This window comes from Crocodylus siamensis, chromosome 3 (assembly GCF_052110815.1).
Source record: "Crocodylus siamensis isolate JL-2025a chromosome 3, ASM5211081v1, whole genome shotgun sequence".
NCBI classification, from domain to species: Eukaryota; Metazoa; Chordata; order Crocodylia; family Crocodylidae; genus Crocodylus; species Crocodylus siamensis.
Genome location: NC_143397.1, coordinates 181,622,249 through 181,641,127, shown reverse-complemented (window position 1 = coordinate 181,641,127; position 18,879 = coordinate 181,622,249). Strand labels below are relative to the sequence as shown.

The window sequence follows — 18,879 nt, the reverse complement described above, 5'->3', positions numbered from 1 at the left end:
ATGACTGGTATACTGCACCCTCCAGCAGCAAGGGATGGACCTTCCTGGCCCACCAGCTTCCATCTGTGTGCTCTCTCCAGGTGGACTCATTGCAATGTATATGTGTGTGTGTATGTATGTGTACTGTATACTTGTATAGACGATATATATGTATACATACAGTGCAGTGTGCATATATATGTGCACACGCACACACACACAGAGTACATATCCATATACACACACACACAAGTATGCAAGTCTACAGTGCAGTGTGTGTGTGTGTGTATATTTATATATACAAGTATGAAATATATATACACACATGCATATATATATATACACACACACATACACACAGAGTACATATCCATATATATATACACACACGTATGCAAGTAGACAAATCTACAGTGCAGTGTGTATGTGTATTTATATACACAAGTATACAAGTATGAAATATATATATACACACACACATGCATACAGTGCAGTGTGCATATATATGTATACAAGTATACTATATATATAAATATATATACACGGTGCAGGTATATAGATACACAAGTATACAACAAGTCTACTATGCACATATACACTGCAGTGTACATACATATATATAAACCAGTATATAAAACATATATATATATATACAGAGAAGTGCATATATCTTTTATACAAGTATACAAGAAGTATGTGAGATATATACATGCGCACTGCATTTTATATATATGGTGAGTGTATATATCTGTGTGTGTAAACACACACATAGACATATATATGTATATAATCATTTCCAGACATGTTTCTAGAGCCCTAGCTTGCTGTTCCTCTTTGTAAAATCAGGACCTATCATCTCTAGGAAAGGACTTCGGGTTACAAAGTGGCCAGTCTCTTCAAGGTAATCTCCTTTACTTAAGAATCAGACAAAGAAGGAAATCAGGGGTTGTACTGTTGCCTTCCTCCCAGTCCTACCAAACATAAACACCTCCAAACTTTTTTGGTTCCCTCCCCTTCTCTCAGCTGAGTTATTGCCGAAGACAGCATTGGTCTAGTAACTGAGAGCAAAGCTCTTCTGTCTTTTAACACCTCTCTATTCATTTGTGGAATGTGGGCCACATTTGCTAGGAGAATGACTAGAGTCAAAGGTGAAGGAGGGCGTTTTCCTACTGGATGCCCAACTCAGTGGTGGATGCTTGGAGACACAGCCGATTCAAATAGATATGACTGCTGTTCTCCAGAGCTGGGTAGTTTGATGTGTGCTCAGCTGTCCTAGTACAAAACGGTTTTTAGAGGTGTGTACCCAGCAAACAGGATTACCTGGTGCGGGAGGCAGTCATAATTTAGTGTATGTCCGTTAAAATATAATGTGGGCAGAAGCTTGTAAGAGGTGAACTGCTCTGGTTTACTAGCATCAATTTTAAATCCTATTATGAGCTCCCTCGGCTGTTTGTGTAGGGAGGCAGTATCTTGTCAGCTTCTCATCTTTCTATTGTGGAATCACCACAACTCCATAAGCCATCATACCTAATCTGTAATACTAAAGTGTAAATGTTAGATTTGACAGTGCATGTAAAAGTCCATGTCTTGAAAACCTGTTGTAATTATTTATGATAGGCCATATTTTTTTCTGATTCTGTCTCTTTAAAAAGGAGTTGGATCTTCAATATAGTGCATTTTAAAGACATAACACATATACCAAAATATGGTTGATTGACTCTACAAAAAGAATTGCATTATTCACTTTTGTTCTAATATTATTAACATTCAAATACTATCCATATTGTGCATGAAAACTTATGACTTCATAATGTTTATATCTATGACATCTCAGTTATTTTCATGTTAATAAGGTAATGAATCCTGATGTCAAAGATTGACAATATGAGGTTGGTGTCAGGAGGTGATAGCACAGCATATAGTTTAACGACTACTAAATTAGAAGGGTATTATTATGTTTTTATTTCATTTGGTTTGAAGAATGATGTGGTGAAAAGCAAATGTGGTGACACAACATTACAGAAATCAAAGCATGTTTGGAAGATTTCATTCTGCATTTTAACTATTATCAATATCAAATGGGGCTAATTAATAATATTAGGAAATACCAGGAAAGAATGTCATAATACTTCATATTTTAGATAACATGATGTTTTAGTGCCAATGCCAAAGAATTTTTTTAACTTTAGAAATACTGTAAGTGCCTTTATTAGCCCTAGCTAGCTAGCTATCTTTGGGCTTTATATACTACCCATCATCTTACTACATAAGTGATTCCCACTGCTAAATACTTAAATAAAAATTAATACAGATATTCTGCTGCCTGTAGTATTTCTGAGGCCCTGCCAGGATTATATCTGGTAAATACACTTAGATTTCAACAGTCAGGACAGTTGACTTTCAAAATGTAAAATCCACTGCCTGTTTTAGTCAAGATTCTGCACACCACCTGGGGCATGCTGGGGCTCGTGTCCTGGTGGATTGCTAAGATACCAGGCTGCTTGGTTCAGTGAAGATACCTTCCAGCTTCACTGGTCCATATCATTTGAAGGATATGTAGTGGTGTTCTGACCACTGAATGCTTACAAGTGTCATGGATGCTGTAAGAATCTGATACTCCTGCTGTTGGAAGCTGTCTTTTCCTATAAGCAGGGAAGTACACAAAAAGGACTGTACTTCACCTAGACCCAAATTAGAAGCTAAATGCCAACTATTTAATTGCCTAAGAGAGACCATGAATTTCCTATGTTCATAATTTGTAATAGTTCAATATCCACGTCGATAATAATTTTAGAGGTCCTTATTAACTGTGATAGATCAAGTTTACATTGTCACCTTTTCAACTTTAATGTATGTTTAGTAACCAGCTTCTGCTGTTTTGTTTGGGGCGCCACCAGGAGTAGATATAAAATGTTTAAAACATTCTTCTTGACAAAATACATAAAAACTGCCATGAAATGTTAAAATATTGAAATTACCAAAACAAACTTGAATTGAGAATTATTTTTGTGTATTTTTTTTTACTTGTGCCTGGATTATAGTACTGTAATTATAGTGCTCTTGTGCCTTACTGATATCAAGATCCCTACATCATTCATTCAAATTGTACTAATTTACAAACGTTTTTAAAAAACACACAAAAAAAATGACAGAAGCAAACCCAAACCTATACACACAGCCACTAGCCAGACTTTTTTTGCTATCTTTTGTATACAGGTGTGCTAAAGCTGTGAACTCTGATAGGTTAACATTCAATGAAAATGTTGTTTTTAAGAAAAAGTATGTCTGGAATAATGGAACTGGGAAAGAATATCAATAAGTTTGTGAACAGCAAAGTAAATGAATAGATGGATGGATAACACTGAATCCACATAGGAAGATTTTAAAAGTTGACTATTGGTTTCCTTAGAGCAACAATGAAATCAGTAATTTGGAACTTCAAAACAAGTTCTGTAAGAGGCTATTCATAAAGGATGCCTGGGTCTCTGAGGAGGAGATAAGTTGTTCCCTGTATACAACCTCCTTTTTTCTCACTGCAAAATAAATAGTACAGTGACATAAACATTTTCTTAGTACCTATAGAAGAAATCAGGGAGAACACAAGTGTTTAGAACTCATCTGATAACTTTCTTACCTATCTAAATCAGCACACTTCTCTCATGTACTACTTGAAAAGCACTTTGGAATTTGACCTTGTCACATTTCTTAAACAAATGAGTAAAATCAGGAAGCTTACACTATCATTGTTCTGCTCTGAAAAGTAACCATGTAAAAATGATGCTTTCTTACTCAATAGACCTGTTCTTCGTATGAATTCTGAGTGATAGATGCTCCATTTTCTGGCTAATCTGATTCTTTTCCTTTTGTCAGGACTGGGGAACTAGTATAGCTATTGGAAAAGGGATCTGGACTTATTCTGGCTTTTGCAGCACAGACAGACTTATTTATTAAGTTCCAAAAGTAAAATCTGTATGGTAGATGATACAAGAGCTAGAGTGAATCCAGCGTGACTTTCATGTTGAATTTTTAGGAGTCTCTCTAAGTAAAAGAAAACAGATTTTCACTTCTAAACCAAACAGATTCTCCCTGGATGCTGCTGTGAGACTCCAGTGAAATCCACAATATGTTTGTTTTGCTAAGAACAACAACTAACCTGTACCTCTTTTAGAAATTTTAAGAGTGACATTTTCCTTGAACACCATTGGATGCTGTGACTTTGGCGCCTGATCCTGTAAGGTTCTCAGCACTTAAATTTGAATAGAGTAATGCATATAAGCACATGCTTAACTTCAAGTGTGTGAGTAGTATCGGTGATTCTGATCTCTATTTTTCCAGTTTTGCTCTGTGGAACTTCTTTGACTTCAGTAGCCTTACACCTGATATAATTCCCTCTTTCAGGAAGGTACTTATGCACCTGCCCAGTGGAACTCTTTCTATGCAGAAAGTCAGGAACATAGATCCTGGATCCATTGAAGTCAAAGGGAGTTGTGCACTGATCTTAGTGCTGGCAAATTCCTTCCTTCCATGTTTTCCCCCTCCCCCCACTCCACGCAACACTCACGGTATCTTCCTGAAACAGACTTTTACTCTTACGCGAGTGAGAACAGACTCAGATCTTTTTGTTTTTTTTTTTAATAAATGTGTTTTCACTATATGGAAAAGGATGGTATACACAGTGGGTGCATCTACATGTTCAGTAATGTACGGTGGTTACTGCACATTCAATTTAGTACCTGTAATAAATTTAGGTACTAACTGAATGCACAGTAACTGGCAGTACTGTGCAGTAGCACCGACATACAGTTTTTTGTGACTAATTCTCAGTAGACTAATTGGACCATGCATTAGCACATTAGCACAGCTTTTGCCATGATGCATTAATCCACAGTCGAATTAGACTACTGCACATTTAGTGTCTTGTGTAGATGCGCCTAGTGTTATACATGCAAAAAGGTCTGATCACACAAGAATCAATCCACAACTGCTGAAATTAGTAAAAAGTCTCTCATTGATTATAATGGGGAGTGTGCAGACATGTTTTGCAACCTGTTTAAAGGGAAATTTACAAGTCTGTGTTGTCACTACATCCCTGCAATATGTGCCTATCTCTGTTCACAGTTTTCCTGTTGTTTTCATATCGTTTGTGATTATAAGAAGAAAGAATTGCATTCAGATAATGAACATCCCACTTGCAATGATTTCTTATTTTTATAGGACCTCAGTACAGCATTTCATTAATAAGAAGAAAGTACCTGTATACTTTGTCTGCTGCATGCGTGAGCATTGTCGAGTAGAGAGTATCGCTATCAGAGATGACTAAGCTATTCAAAATGATTTTGGTGGGATTATTTACATGCAGCAATCCTGATGGAGGATTGAGAGAAAACTATAGAGAAGACATTACTAAAACTATAAAGTATATTATTGATGTTTTGCAGAAATTGGATTATCCTTCTGCAAAACATTGTGGTGGTCACTTACTCACCATTAATTATCCATATCTAGTTAATGTCATATTACTGTCAATTGCAAATGGCAGAAGAAGGTATAGGAGGGAGAGGCAGTTTATTAATGGCCAAACCCTGCAAAGTGATCGTTTCTATCTCACCTGCAACTCCTATTGAAATCAGTAGAATTTAATAGTGGTCAGCTCTTGTCTTGAGTTGAATGCACAGTACTAAGTAGGAATCTTATATCAGGAGAAAATGGAAATCCAAATGAGAAAGAGGGTGACACCATAAGAACAGAAAGGGAACAAAATATCCTGCAAGAAGGGTACAGAGAATGATAGAGAGTGAGGCCATAAATAATAGGGAGCAAAGAAGCATAGATGAAAGAGCAAGGGGATGGGAATACGCAGTAGTGAAATGGTAACAGAGGAACAATAGATCACCAAGGAGGAAAACAGACAAACAAAGAAAAGGAAGGAACATTGGGAGTAAAAAGACTGAAGAAGGTAAAGGAGAAATCCTATTTCTGTAGAAACATCATCTTCTATCACAGGTAGGTAGCTCAGCTTTTGCAAAAGCCATTTCATATGTCATATGTCTTAATAGGAAAAAATGGAAACAGAAAGTATGAAATTGAAGATCAAAAGAGGATGGCTGGGCCTCCCCAGTCATCTAGTAATTGTGTTCAACAAGGCCCTGCAGCACATCAGGGTCCAGTTCCTGTATTTTGTCCCGTCAGCTGCCAGATGTTTGAATTCTGGACTGTGGAATTTTAGCTTTCATTTCAGTGGTGATAGGATGTCACTCAGAGTATTCTGTGTTGCTTAGTATTCACCTCCACTTCAACATGAATGACACTGATAAGGCTTTGAAAGTAGAGCCACCCATTTCTCATAATCAGAAACATGGCAGCTGTTGATGTGAAAGGTGAATAGTGGGAAGTCCTTAGGGACCCTTTGTGGTTAGGGAAGACATATATTTGGTCTTATTTTATATTGCACCATTCAAGTTAAAAATGTAAAGGAGGCCATGACATTTTATAGCACTGAAATAATTTTCATATTGTATTTATTTATCTACAAATTTGCCACAAGATAATTACATTCCAGATATCCCTCTGTCTTAAAGATATCAGTAGACCTCAACCAGATCTTAATTTTTGCAGCTTGTAGGAGTGGAGGAGGTTGCATTAAATTGCAGCTATATATGCTAGTCACCAGGCATCCAACAGCCCTTTTGTGATCATAAAATAAGTAGTTAAATTTCAGACTAAAATGTATACCCACAATTACTTGAAAGTGAAAAAATATGGGTATAGTTATTACAGCCAAAAACTGGAGACCCAGCTGAAAATCATGTCTTTAAAATTGTCAGTACTTATTAATCTTTACCTTGGTATCTGTCTTCGCTGTGGTTCCAACCCAAGCCCATAGGCCTTTATGTGCCTGAATTAATATTTGTACGTTGTACGTGGTACCCAAATTGCCCACACTTAATTTCACTGCAAATCCCTGATCCCTCTGCTGTGAGGGTAAGCACAGGCATGAGAGAACAACAGGACTATTTGTGAAGTTGGGGGGAGGAGGGCTCACAGTTTGGCACAGCTCTATCCAATCTCTTCTGTTGCTCCAAGATGGGTTGGACCTTCACGGGCCAAATTCAGCCTCTTTGTGGGCTGGATCCAGCTCAGCAGAGGCATAGCTGCGGGGATGATAGGGGCAACTGCCCTGGGTGCTGATTTCCAATTCAGGGGCGGGGTGTTAAAAAAACAGCTGCTGCCACCAGCCACATATTTGCAGTTGCAAACTAGAAGTCACTGCTGCCACTTTGCCCTACGTGCTAAGCTGTGCCCTACGCTGCTGCAGTCCAGCAAGACACAGGTTTCTGACCCCTGTACAAGAAGAAGAATTGAAGTTCAGACCACTGCGGGAAGGAACAGAGAGGCTTCAGAGAGACAAATATTTAAACAATAAGTTCCCTGTAAGACACATGTCTCCTGACGTGATGAAATACTTCAGAACTACAGTGATGAAATCCAGTTTCTAAATGCAGATATGATGAGTGCAAGAAATAACACATCAGGAACGTTTCTGATGATCCATCTTGTACAGCAAAATATAGACAAATATAGAATATAGATATTCTAGTTTTACAAATCTTTCTGAACCTCTGATTAATCCATCTTCTAAAAGGAGAGCTTCATCATCACGTTCTTTGACTATTATTCTGGAAGGTTAATAAAATAAATTAGGAGAAAAGAAGGTGATGAAGGAAATACAGTCACATTGAGAGTAAAACCCCCTGGAAGTGGTAATTAGGGAAGGAATCTCTGTACAGAAATATTCTCTAAATATTCCATTTGGGAGGAGATGATGGCTGTTCTCTCCTTTACCACATGGACCAGGCCATGTCTCATGAGTGTGAACCTTGTAGATCCTCAAAAGACCTGAGCCATGCCCAAAAAGGTCCTACACCTACAGTGGTCTTTTCCTCATTAGGACTATTTTAATAGGACTGCTCTACCAGGGACTTGCCTGGTCACAATTTTCCTTAAGAGGAATACTCATCAGAGAAGTAATTTCATAGAATAATTTAGACCCACAAAGCATGTCTTTCATATATTAGTACCATGTAGTCAGAGGAAGGATGATGCATAGGCTCCTCAGACTCATATCCTCTTGGTGATGTCCTGTCTACTTTCTTCTTCCCTTTCATGATCAAGCATCCCCATCCCTTGGAGACCATAGGTAAAGGATTCTGAATGAAAGAGTCTTATGCAGATGATGTCTTCTTCCTGTAAATCTTAAGGGTATTATCTGGCTTTGAGCTCTCAGAGAAGTATCTCAGGGGTGGAATGATAACTGTAAGATCTGTATCTGTAATTACAGACCAGTAAATGAAACAGGTGTCTCAGCATACATACAGATATTTGGGGAGGTTACCAGGAGGTTAGACTGCATTAAAAATGGCCATGGATTCATAGATTGTTAGGGGCTGGAAGGGGCCTTGCAGATCACCAGGTCCAGCCCTCCCGCTGTAGGCAGAAAGACAACTGGGGTTAGGTGACCCCAGCAAGGTGGCTGTTGTCTGATTTAACTTAGTTTGTCCAGGTGTGGACTTTACACTTAGATCTCTAGTTAGTTCAATCTAAGTGAGAACTATACAGGAATTCAGGAAAGTTAGATCAGTCTAAAAATGGCGGACTTGATCTAAGTTAACTGTATGTTGGTGGTAGTTAAAGTTAAAGCAGGTTTGGCAAGACCAATCTAATTGAACTTCTGTACAGTTCCCAGTCACCAAGGTTGTGCTTTTCCTATTCGTGTATACCATTGGGCTATTTTTAGTCCCCCTGGCCTCCCCCCTGCAGACCAACTAGTGCCCCTCCCCACTGAGCCTTTCAAACTCCCCATCCCACAAGCTGCTCCTGGTGCTGGGAGCCAATGGAAGTAAGTTGGGATTGGGGGCAAGGTGGGCAGGATTGGGGGGATTGGTTTGCTGTGGGGGAGGTTGGTCCAGGGGTTAAAAATGGGGGGGGAGAGAACCCCCCCCACCCCACTGCAGACCCTTCTTGCCCCCTGATTCCTTCAACACGCTTCACAGACCCTGCTGGCCCCCCTGATCTCCCCTGTGCAGACCCTGCTTGCCCCCAATCCTCCTTGCTAGCCCCCCACCCATCCCGATTTTCTTTAGATCAAGTGGCCATTTTAAGTTGATCTAACCCTTCCCTAACCTCCCTGAATGTTTGTACAATATCCGTAGAGGATGTCAATAGGAACTCTCGAAAGAGATTTAGGGTTGGGCTCTCACGTTCTGTTAACATCACTTCTCATAATTGCTTCTGCTCAACCAGCTCTTGATTGGTGTAACAGTGTAACAAACTATGATACATTGAAATTTTAAATGAGAGAAAGTTGGAATCAATCCTCAGAAATATTTCTTGGTATTGTTTTCCATAGCTACAATATTTGCTGGTTCTCTGAAATTGTCCTTGAGAACCACGGTACTTAGAATAGTTGTTAGTAGATATCTCTTGTTATGTCCTTGGAAGGCAAATAACCAACTCTGAAAAAAGTTTACCGGCTGCCAAGTTAGAAAGAAGTAGACTGTTCGTGGAGAAGTAGGGAAAATAGAAGCTGAAGGAGCTTTAAAAAAACAGTAAAACAATCAAACAAATTTATTTTTGCCTTCAGGAAATCAAAGGAAGAAAAGATGCCCAATATTGGCAAAAGGATAGCTTTTTAGAGAACCTGTGGGCCTAACAAATATGGGCCCAGCTGGAGCAGTGTGAGGTTTGTCAGGGCATAGGCATTCCATCTGAATGGATTGTGCTAGGTAATGGGTTTAGCTGAGTGGAAGCCAAAATCAAGCCAAGGTTGTGGTGAGATTGTGGTCAGGGCAAGCATCTGGTTCAGGGTGGGAGGTCCAAGACAAGAATAGGATTAATCAGAAACAGTCAGGTGGATAAGAGCATGTTTCACAAGCCGGAGGTTCACAGCCTGCACCTGTCTGGTCTGAGCTTATATAGGCCAGTGTGGGTTGGGCCCTCTTTCTGAGGAATAACTCAGTTTGATTCTCTGATTTATTCCATCTGGGGTTTGGGACTGGCTGTTCCTCCCCTGGGCTTCTGTTCATTAAAGGTAGATCTAGTCCCAGACCCCATCTGGAAGTGTCAGGCAATTGAGCTGAGTCATCCCTCAGGAAGTGCTCTGCCTGCACTGTCTTTTATAAGCTCAGAGCAGGAAGTAGCAAATTGTCTAGGAAGCCAGTTTCCCTGCTGTGCCCTGGGCAGGCTTGAAACTCCAACCCTAACCCTTATTCTGGTACATAAGTGTGGCTTGTGATCTCTGGCCCTGAATTCCTGGCTTATGACCTTGCAATAGAGCTGCTCCACCCTGACCGCCCACACTCCACTCTATTAAACTGGGACACAGGAAGAAACTTTAGAATGATTTCAGGATGCAGCAGAAACAAGTTTAGTCACTAGAGGCCTTGGAGAAAACCAACAAATTCTCATTTCTTTAGTCCAGCATCCTAATGAAAAGGAGTCATAGCTGGGGAGAAGGGAGAAATAGAGTACACCCTGTAAGCCACAGATTTCTACACTTTAATCAAGCAAATGGACATATCAACAGAACACTTTCCATAGACCTGCCCCTCCACAAAAAATAAAAGAAAACCACATATTTGGTAACACTGAAATATTTTGCAACTCATTTTAGTTGTACCAAATTGTGTTGAGAAAACAGGAACATTTCTGGAAAACTGAAAAATTATGTTGTCTCCTTTAATTTTTTTAAAAAAGTCTTAAAAGACTCAAAATCTAAATGAGTGTTTGAGACTTTACAAAGTTGCCCGCAAACTGCAAAATCAGTTATTTGCACAGCTGTCCTAACGAGACTGTGATGCAGAGTCCCTAGCAAAAATGTCAGTAAAAGTTCCTTCCACTGAGATCATATGAAACCCCTTAAGTATTCACAGACCTGTTAACAACATAGTGGAGAGCTCAGGTCCCAGTGAATTTACATATACCTGTACTTGGATGACCTACTTGGGTGGATATAATCATTAGAGCAAATACAGGAAGCAATGAACTCTGCAGTATCAGCACTACAAGAGCATGGATTCATAATAAACTTCCATAAAAAGAAGTTGGTTTCAACATAGTCATTGACACAAGATCAGACATGCCTTTGATGGAGGAAAGATTCAAGAAGATAAGCTTGGCTGGCTATCCACGATGTCACACAGACAAAGAAAGCATCTATTAGAGCCTGTCTCAAGCTGCAAGGAACAATGGTTTCATGTACTGATATAGCAACCTTGGCAAGATTCCATCTGAGAGAGCTACAGAGAATCTTTCTGAGGAACTGGTACCAATCTCCTGTCAACATGAAGAATAAGCTGGTAATGCAGGGAGACAATGATGAAAAGGACATTACTGCATGTTCCTCCCAAAGAAATTGTGATAATGGATGCCAGACTTCCAGAATAGCAGCCCATGCTTAAAACACCCAATAACATAGGGAATCTAATCCCCAGAGAAGAAGATATTCACATTAAATGTCCTCAAATTAAGAACAGAGAAGTCTGCTGTCTTAACTTATCAGGAGTGACTTAGAGATCATCATGTGTTAATAACAACATGAAACCTGACTGTGATTGTATTAGTAAAAAAAGGTCAGGTACTCAGAGCTGCAGGTCACATCAGGAATCATTATTCTTAATAGACTGAGTAGATATTCACCTGGCAACTAATATGGGAAATGAGTATAAAAGGGAACTCGCACAAAAAGCATCCTGTCTCAGCAGGCAACCCCATCAATAGGAAAGTGGCACTTCAATCAAGAAAATTTCAATCAGATTTTTCATTGATTCAGTCAACCTCACACCAGACTTCTGCATCTAAAATAAATTATAAGACAAGGAAAGGAAATGCACTAGCAATGAGCAATGACTATCTTTTCTCTGATTTATTAAGTGCCTATCTGTTGTTTAGTACACTGGACAAAAATTAAAATATTTTAATAGCTCAAAGAGATTGCAAACTGACATCAGTTCCCATGATAAGTCACTCCCACAATTTGCTATTTTTAATTTCCTCCAACATCTACCTAGCTTCATAAACCACTTCCTGTTTCAGTTCCCCAACTCCTGCAGTAATCTCCAGGTCATTCCATCTTTTGTTGAGGAAATAACCAGGAGTGCCCCAATGTGGGCTTAAGCAGATGTTGCTATAAACTGTAATATACTATATACCTTTCTCAGAGACCTCTACTAAGCAGGAATATAGAGAGAATGAAGTTTGAAAGACTATCTGTGCCAAGCAGACTGATTCCCAAGCACAACAATAAAAGTAGAATCTTTATTCCTCTGCTCATAGATGTGTCCTTTTAGAGAAAGGAATGTATTAAAAAACTAATAAAATTATATCTAGGCCACTGTTGTGAAGGGAGCCTGCATTTATCCTTGCATGCATGCAGGACATGTGCAAGGACTTGGCTAAAATTCAGGTATTGGTGTTTAGAGCAGAACTTGGACTCCCAAGGATAAAAAATACTCTTGATTTCTCAGAGTTCGGACAGGAGGGCTTGTTCTTAGATCTTGCTTTAAGTAATCCACAAGCCTAGATCCTTCCTTGGTCAGTTGGGTAGTCAGATAAAAGGGTTTAGTTGTATACACATCCACAAGTGGCAGTAGCATAACTGGCCAGTGGTGACCAGGGCAATACATCCAGGTGATGTCCTTGGGAAGGGTGCAAAAACTGTCATTGCCATAGCAACAGCTGGCGTTGCTACACTTGTGGCAAGTGACTAAATTAATCAAGACATATAAAAAAACTAGAACTCTTGGTTCCAAAATGATACCTTTTTTAGACTAACTGGAAAATGGCAAGAAAATTGTCCTTTTCTGCAAGCTTTCAGGATCAAAGTCCCTTTGTCAGGCTTTGGGAAAACTGTAGACAGTACAAGATGGTAAAAAGTCCCCATAGGTAGGAAATAAACTTCATTTTTGCACAGAGGGAGCTGAAGATGGAAGGCTGTCCCTCTGGGTCCAGTTGATCTAATAAAAGGTATTATTTTGAAACCAAGAGTTCTAGCTTTTTGTATGTCTTTTTCATAGATTTCATAGGCATTGGGCTGCAAGGAACCCCAGAGGATCATCGAGTCCAGCCCCCTCAGCAGGGATCATAGGATCCCAGCAAGATAGGCATCCAATTTGCTTTTGAAGGTGTTCAAAGTGGGTGCTTGAACCACCTCTGGCAGCAGTCTACTCCAAACTTTGGGGACTCGGACAGTGAAGAAATTCTTCCTTATGTCCAGCCTGAATTGGTCATGGTGGAGTTTGTGACCGTTCGATCTTGTCATCCCTTGGGAAGCTCTGGTAAACAGACATTCCCCCAGATCCTGGTGGTCACCCTGATAAACTTACAGGTGGCCACCAGATCACCCCTGAGCCTGCGCTTTTCCAGGCTGAAGAGTCCCGTGGCTCTCAGCCTCTCATCATAAGGTCTGTTTTCCTGACCTCTGATCATGCGCGTGGCTCTTCTCTGGACTCTCTCAAGCTTCTCCACATCCTTTTTGAATTGTGGAGCCCAAAACTGGATGCAGTACTTCAGCTGCGGCCTCACCAAGGCCAAATACAATGTCCCGGGATTTGCTTGAGAAGCATCTATGGATACAAGCCAGAGTTTTGCTCGCTTTACTAGCCACAGCATCACATTGGAGGCTCACGTTCATCTTGTGGTCAATCATGACCCCCGAGTCCCTTTCATTTGTAGTGCTAACTACAAATGTTTTGTCTCAGACCAACATGGCTACCAAGTACACCCCTAAATTAATGAAAGCATTTAATCTAATAAAACCTCTCAAAAGTCTTGTCCAAACTGAAACTTGAATTGGGTCTTCAGAACCTTTACTTAACCTGAAAATGAAACTCTGTATTCTGTTTCGTTTTGTTTGTTAAATTTGTTCTTAGTCATAGTTACCTGTGAAACGAGTGTCAACATAAGGATGTTAGCTTTGAAAAAATCTATATAGTACCTTTTCTTGGATTAAAGGTAGTTCTTAAATTACTCTCACCATTTATGTTTAAAATTAGTTTTTCATTCTACCAGTTGTTAGAAATTATCTTTTTGAATGTATATACTATAATGGCCTGCAGAGTCCTACTTCAAGCATTTCTGTGACCTTGGTAGAATTTAAGTATGTACATAGAGTTAGTCAGAGGCTTAAATGTTTTGCTGAATTGGAGCTAGACTTTTTAGCTACTAATTTATGTTTTTTGATTTAATACAACCACCAAGACTGATGACTCATAAAATGTAGTATGTTGTCATACTTTTAACACTATACTCAGAACTTTTAGAGTTTTTAGACTGACATTTTCTTGGTTCTCCAGTTTGTTTTCTCAGTTTCAGTTTGGATTATGGCATTTTGTTATATGGAAACTTTCAATTGGATGTAAACCTGGAATAGGTTGAGCTTTTCTCTCTTCTTCAGTAGAGCCAATTCTGAACTTTTACCACTAATTATAGGGATGAGGAAAGCCAGGTAGTGCCAGGCTGACGGATATGTTAATTAGAAAATGTAAATCAGCAAGAACAACTTTAACATTAAGATGCCATGGTGGCAGAATTTCTGGGTGTCCAGATTGCTGGACTCTGTTCCTGTGTCTTCTATTAACTCAGTGCATGATGAGCAAATACTCAAATCAACAAACTGAATTCTTAAAGTTGGCTTAGATTCCTAAATCCCCGGCCTGATTCTCAAAGATGCTGAAGACTCACAACTTCCTATGAAGTTAGTAGGATTTGATGGTATTCAGCAGTGCTGCTCAACTTCTGACCCACAGGCTGAGCCCAGTGTAGTCCAGTGTAAGGCCCGGGTTATCCAACCCACAGAGCTCCTTACAGGTCCAGAAATTTGGCATCAAGGTAGCAGTGGCAGTGTTAATTGCTGCAGCTCTGGAAGTGGCTCTGGAAGATGTGCCACCACTACCCCACTGCCAAATTTCCAGGCCCTTGGGAAGCTCTGCAGGCCAGATGACATGGACTTGTGTTGCAAATCATGCTAGTCTGCTCCACAGCTGCATCTGGTATGTGAGGCCGGGTCAGCGTTAATCTGATCCCAAACACCAGCCACATGCTGGGTTTAGCCCATGGATTGACCCTGCCCACAGGATCTGGCCTTGTGCCATTGATGAGGCCCTCAGGCAGAAGTTTGAGTACCACTGTGCTTAAATATGTAGGTTCATGTCCCTGACTTGAGACATTGAAGTCTGAACATTTTGACCTTGAATAACTTTACCTCAGTCTATATACCTGTAAATAGACAAAGTAAAACCCACATTCCACATGGTGCTCTGAGACTTGAAGTTTAGTTAAGTGTTTTAGGTATCTACAGATAGAAGTTGTATACATGCAAACTATTAATAACGACAGGAATTACCTATGTACATCAAGGAAGACTAGGTTTCTTAGAGACCAGTCTTAAAAAGCATTATAGCAAAAAAGATGCAGAGTACCTGAGCTCTGACTGCTTTTCCAATAAGCTTTTACTACTCCAGTATACATGCTGTACAGTTTGGAGCTTCATAGTATTAATTGAACATGAGATTAAATAAGCCATATTAATATGAATGTGATTCATGGTCTTATCACTGTGTCATATACTGTGCTACAAAATACGGAATATAAAAGTCAAGTATTTCACATGGTAATATAAGATCACCAAACATGCAACAGTATAGTAAGGGGAAAAAAATCTAAAGACCAGGAAATAAATCATATTTTAAACAGAAAAATATACAGTGGTGTGGAATGGTTCTGAATGCAAATCAGATACACACAACATATTTTAGACAAAAACACATATAGTTAATTAGATAAAAACTGCAAATGCTTTCCCTATAAAAGATTATGGCTGCTGAGTTCACATTAAACTTCTATAAAAACAGAACAAAACCCCCAAAATCTCTCATTATAATTACCCCACTGACTAAAATAGCTTTTAGTTTTCTTTTTAATCTGTCTCACTCCCTTATCAAAATACTGCACGTTTACAAATTGGGTTGTATTTTAATACTATTAAGGGTGGATTGCATGCAGCTAATGTCTAGAAATTCCAAGTTAAACCTCACATTTCGTTCTGTACCTTAAATACTGAGCCATGTTTGTCCATTGGTTTCTCACAGTGTTGTAAGGTTAGAAGGGAATAGCAGAGATGAAAGTTGAAAATTGAACTAAGCTTTTATCAGCTAAACCTTACAAAGACATTCAACATTTTACAAGTAGAATTGACTGTGATGTGACATGAAACACAAAAATATTGTAATAAACAATTTATTTTCTATTGCTAAGGATGACCATACATAACTGACTTAGGGCTCCCCTTTGGCTTGCCACTTGTTACACATGCAGTGATCCCTAACTCATACAAAAGTAGTTTATTATATACCCAAGTTGCATAGTTTCAGTCTGCTGTCCTCTCATTAAAAGTCTTTACTTGAAGAGACTTAACATCTCAGGGAATTTGTAACATATATGAAAGCTTTCACAGCTAGGTCATAGTTTGAATCCAGCCCATGCTGGAAAGGATCATGAGCCTATCTCTGATCTCACAAGCGGATATGGTGTAGCAAGAAGGTAAAAGCCATTATTTGACCATAAGTAGTAGTTTCAGTCTATGGGCCAAAGGCTGCATTGTCAGAAGGACTGACTGATTGCAGGTGCTCCCTCCAAATGAGGGTTGAAGCACATTAATAAGACAGCGTGGGAAAATATTACACTGTCACTGCCCATGATGTGTAAGTTCTGTACATAAAGTGAGGGCTTCCATTTCCTGTGCTGTCAATTCAGTCCCTTACATAAGCCCTAAATTCATTTAAAAATAAGTAAGGTCATTTGTTACAGCATTCCCTCTCCATCTTTCTGACAGATGTTATCTTGTTTCCCAGATATCTTGATCTGTAGTTGTATCCCGTGTTATATCATCTAACAATACTATTCCAAAGAGTTTGATTTCTATGCTTAATATGGCTGGAATCTCCCATTGTATGTTGTTTCTCTGTTTAAATTAATTTGAGATGGCACATATCTAAAGGCAATCAATACTAAAAGAAATCAAAACTTGGCTTGAGTTTATTTTGCACAACTCTTTAAAAGGGGGTGCAATACTAATATAAATGTAAATTAGTCTGTCAGCCAGACACACTTTCTAGATAATAAGATAAGCTATATTTAAAAGAAACAGTGTGTGGACCTGAGTGATAAAGCTCCCTCTACTGGAGTGTATTACTAATAATAAGAGTTTCTATGAAGCGATTTTACCCTGCTGTTGAAAATTCAGTGATGATGAAACTTGATTAATGGTTTTCTATAGCTTTCTTAACCCAAAATGTCCTTTAACAATATATAAATTAGCTCTAATAATGCTGGTCTGATCAGCAAAATTATGGTATCTGGCAAGAATGTAGTAGTACCTCAAACATGCAGTCTCCCTGTGGGTATTAAGTGCGTATTTTTAAATGCGACGTCACCATGACATTTCAAATGAATTCTTTTATCATGATTCTTTATTGCCGTTTTATCACTCTCAGGCTTAGTGTAACTGATAGAGGTTCAATTATATGTAAAGTGACTATTAAAGCATCAGGACTCATCTGGGGGTCTGGACCTCCCCTCCTCACTTCACTTACAATTGTGTAAACCCATTAAAGTTGCAAAGAAATGTACATTCATCAGGTATAGTGTTGGAGGCCAGGGTGCATATAACCGCTTTTACTGCATATGAGACATTGCAGTCCTGTTCTTAAGAACTGCCAGGCAGATTGGGAATCACGGTCACGGTTAATAGCAGCGAATTGCCAGCTCTTGATGGGTGGGTAGTCACTCCTTTCAGTGGTTGCCCCCTGGGGGAGAAGGTAGAAAAACAGAGGGAGGGAATTAGAGTGACTTTGCACAGTTGAGCAGGTTCATGCCGCTGGATCAGTGGCAAGCATTGGCAGGGCTCCACTCTGGGGAGGCTCACAACAACATCACAGTCTCATTTTTACCAATTGGTGTTGCTATAGCCAGTGGTGCACAGGGGGAGAGCAAAGAGAAGGGGGGCTGTGGGGGAACGGGAAAGCAGGAGTCTGGACTAAATTAAACAAACAAAAAAGTACTTGTAAGCGGCGTTTAACCCATAACCATTTGCCTGGTGCTGCTAATTGTACTAAACTCTATATTTGAAGTTCCGAATGTGATTAAAGAGTTGGCTCACAAACTCTCTGCATAACCTTAATTTTTTCAAGGTTCTTTGAGTGTAGAATGGCTTATAATAATGATTTTGACTAATACGATTTTTGACATGCAACTTTAATGCTTAACCTTAGTACAACTCCAGAGCATTTCATGTGTATTCAGCTGTAAAGAGTGATGATTTAAAGGGATAATGTAAGAAAAAGGTCATTTTAGAATGAACCTCTAACAAATTGCATAAAGGAAGCTTATTATTCCATGAGTAGAGGAATATGCAGCTTTTCTGATCATTTTTCTGCTTGGTTCAAAAATTTGTTGAGACATGATTGGGGAAAGAAATACCAAAAAATGCAATAGAAAACTGCAAGCAGTGAACATTCTTTTTTGATGGTTATGATTTTGTTGCCACTAAAAATACTCTACAGTAATGTGGTTGTTCATCTTTTTTCTTGTTTTGGGTGAAGAATTCGCTCCAATAAGAAAATGCTGTTATTGGTTGGAGGATTGCCTCCCGGACCTGACCGGCTACCCAGCAATTTGGTTCAGTATTATGATGATGAAAAGAAGACATGGAAAATACTGACAAGTAAGTGGTTTATTTTTTGTACAGTTGTCTTGATGAATTTAAAAACATGGTTAATCAAATTAGACACTTTATTGATTTGTTTCCCTTCAGAGATTTGTTTATGTATCACAAGGGGCTTCACAATG

General features: G+C 39.1%; 1 protein-coding gene across 3 annotated transcripts in view; it reads left to right on the top strand.

Annotated features, from left to right (window-relative positions):
* Nucleotides 1–18,879, top strand: part of KLHL14 (kelch like family member 14) — a 107,909-nt gene that overhangs the window by 3,347 nt on the left and 85,683 nt on the right. For all 3 annotated transcript variants that reach the window (XM_090039905.1, XM_090039904.1, XM_090039906.1), the window contains exon 3: nucleotides 18,633–18,754. In XM_090039905.1, coding sequence (XP_089896031.1) covers nucleotides 18,633–18,754 — 122 coding nt within the window. The remainder of the gene's footprint in view (nucleotides 1–18,632; nucleotides 18,755–18,879) is intronic.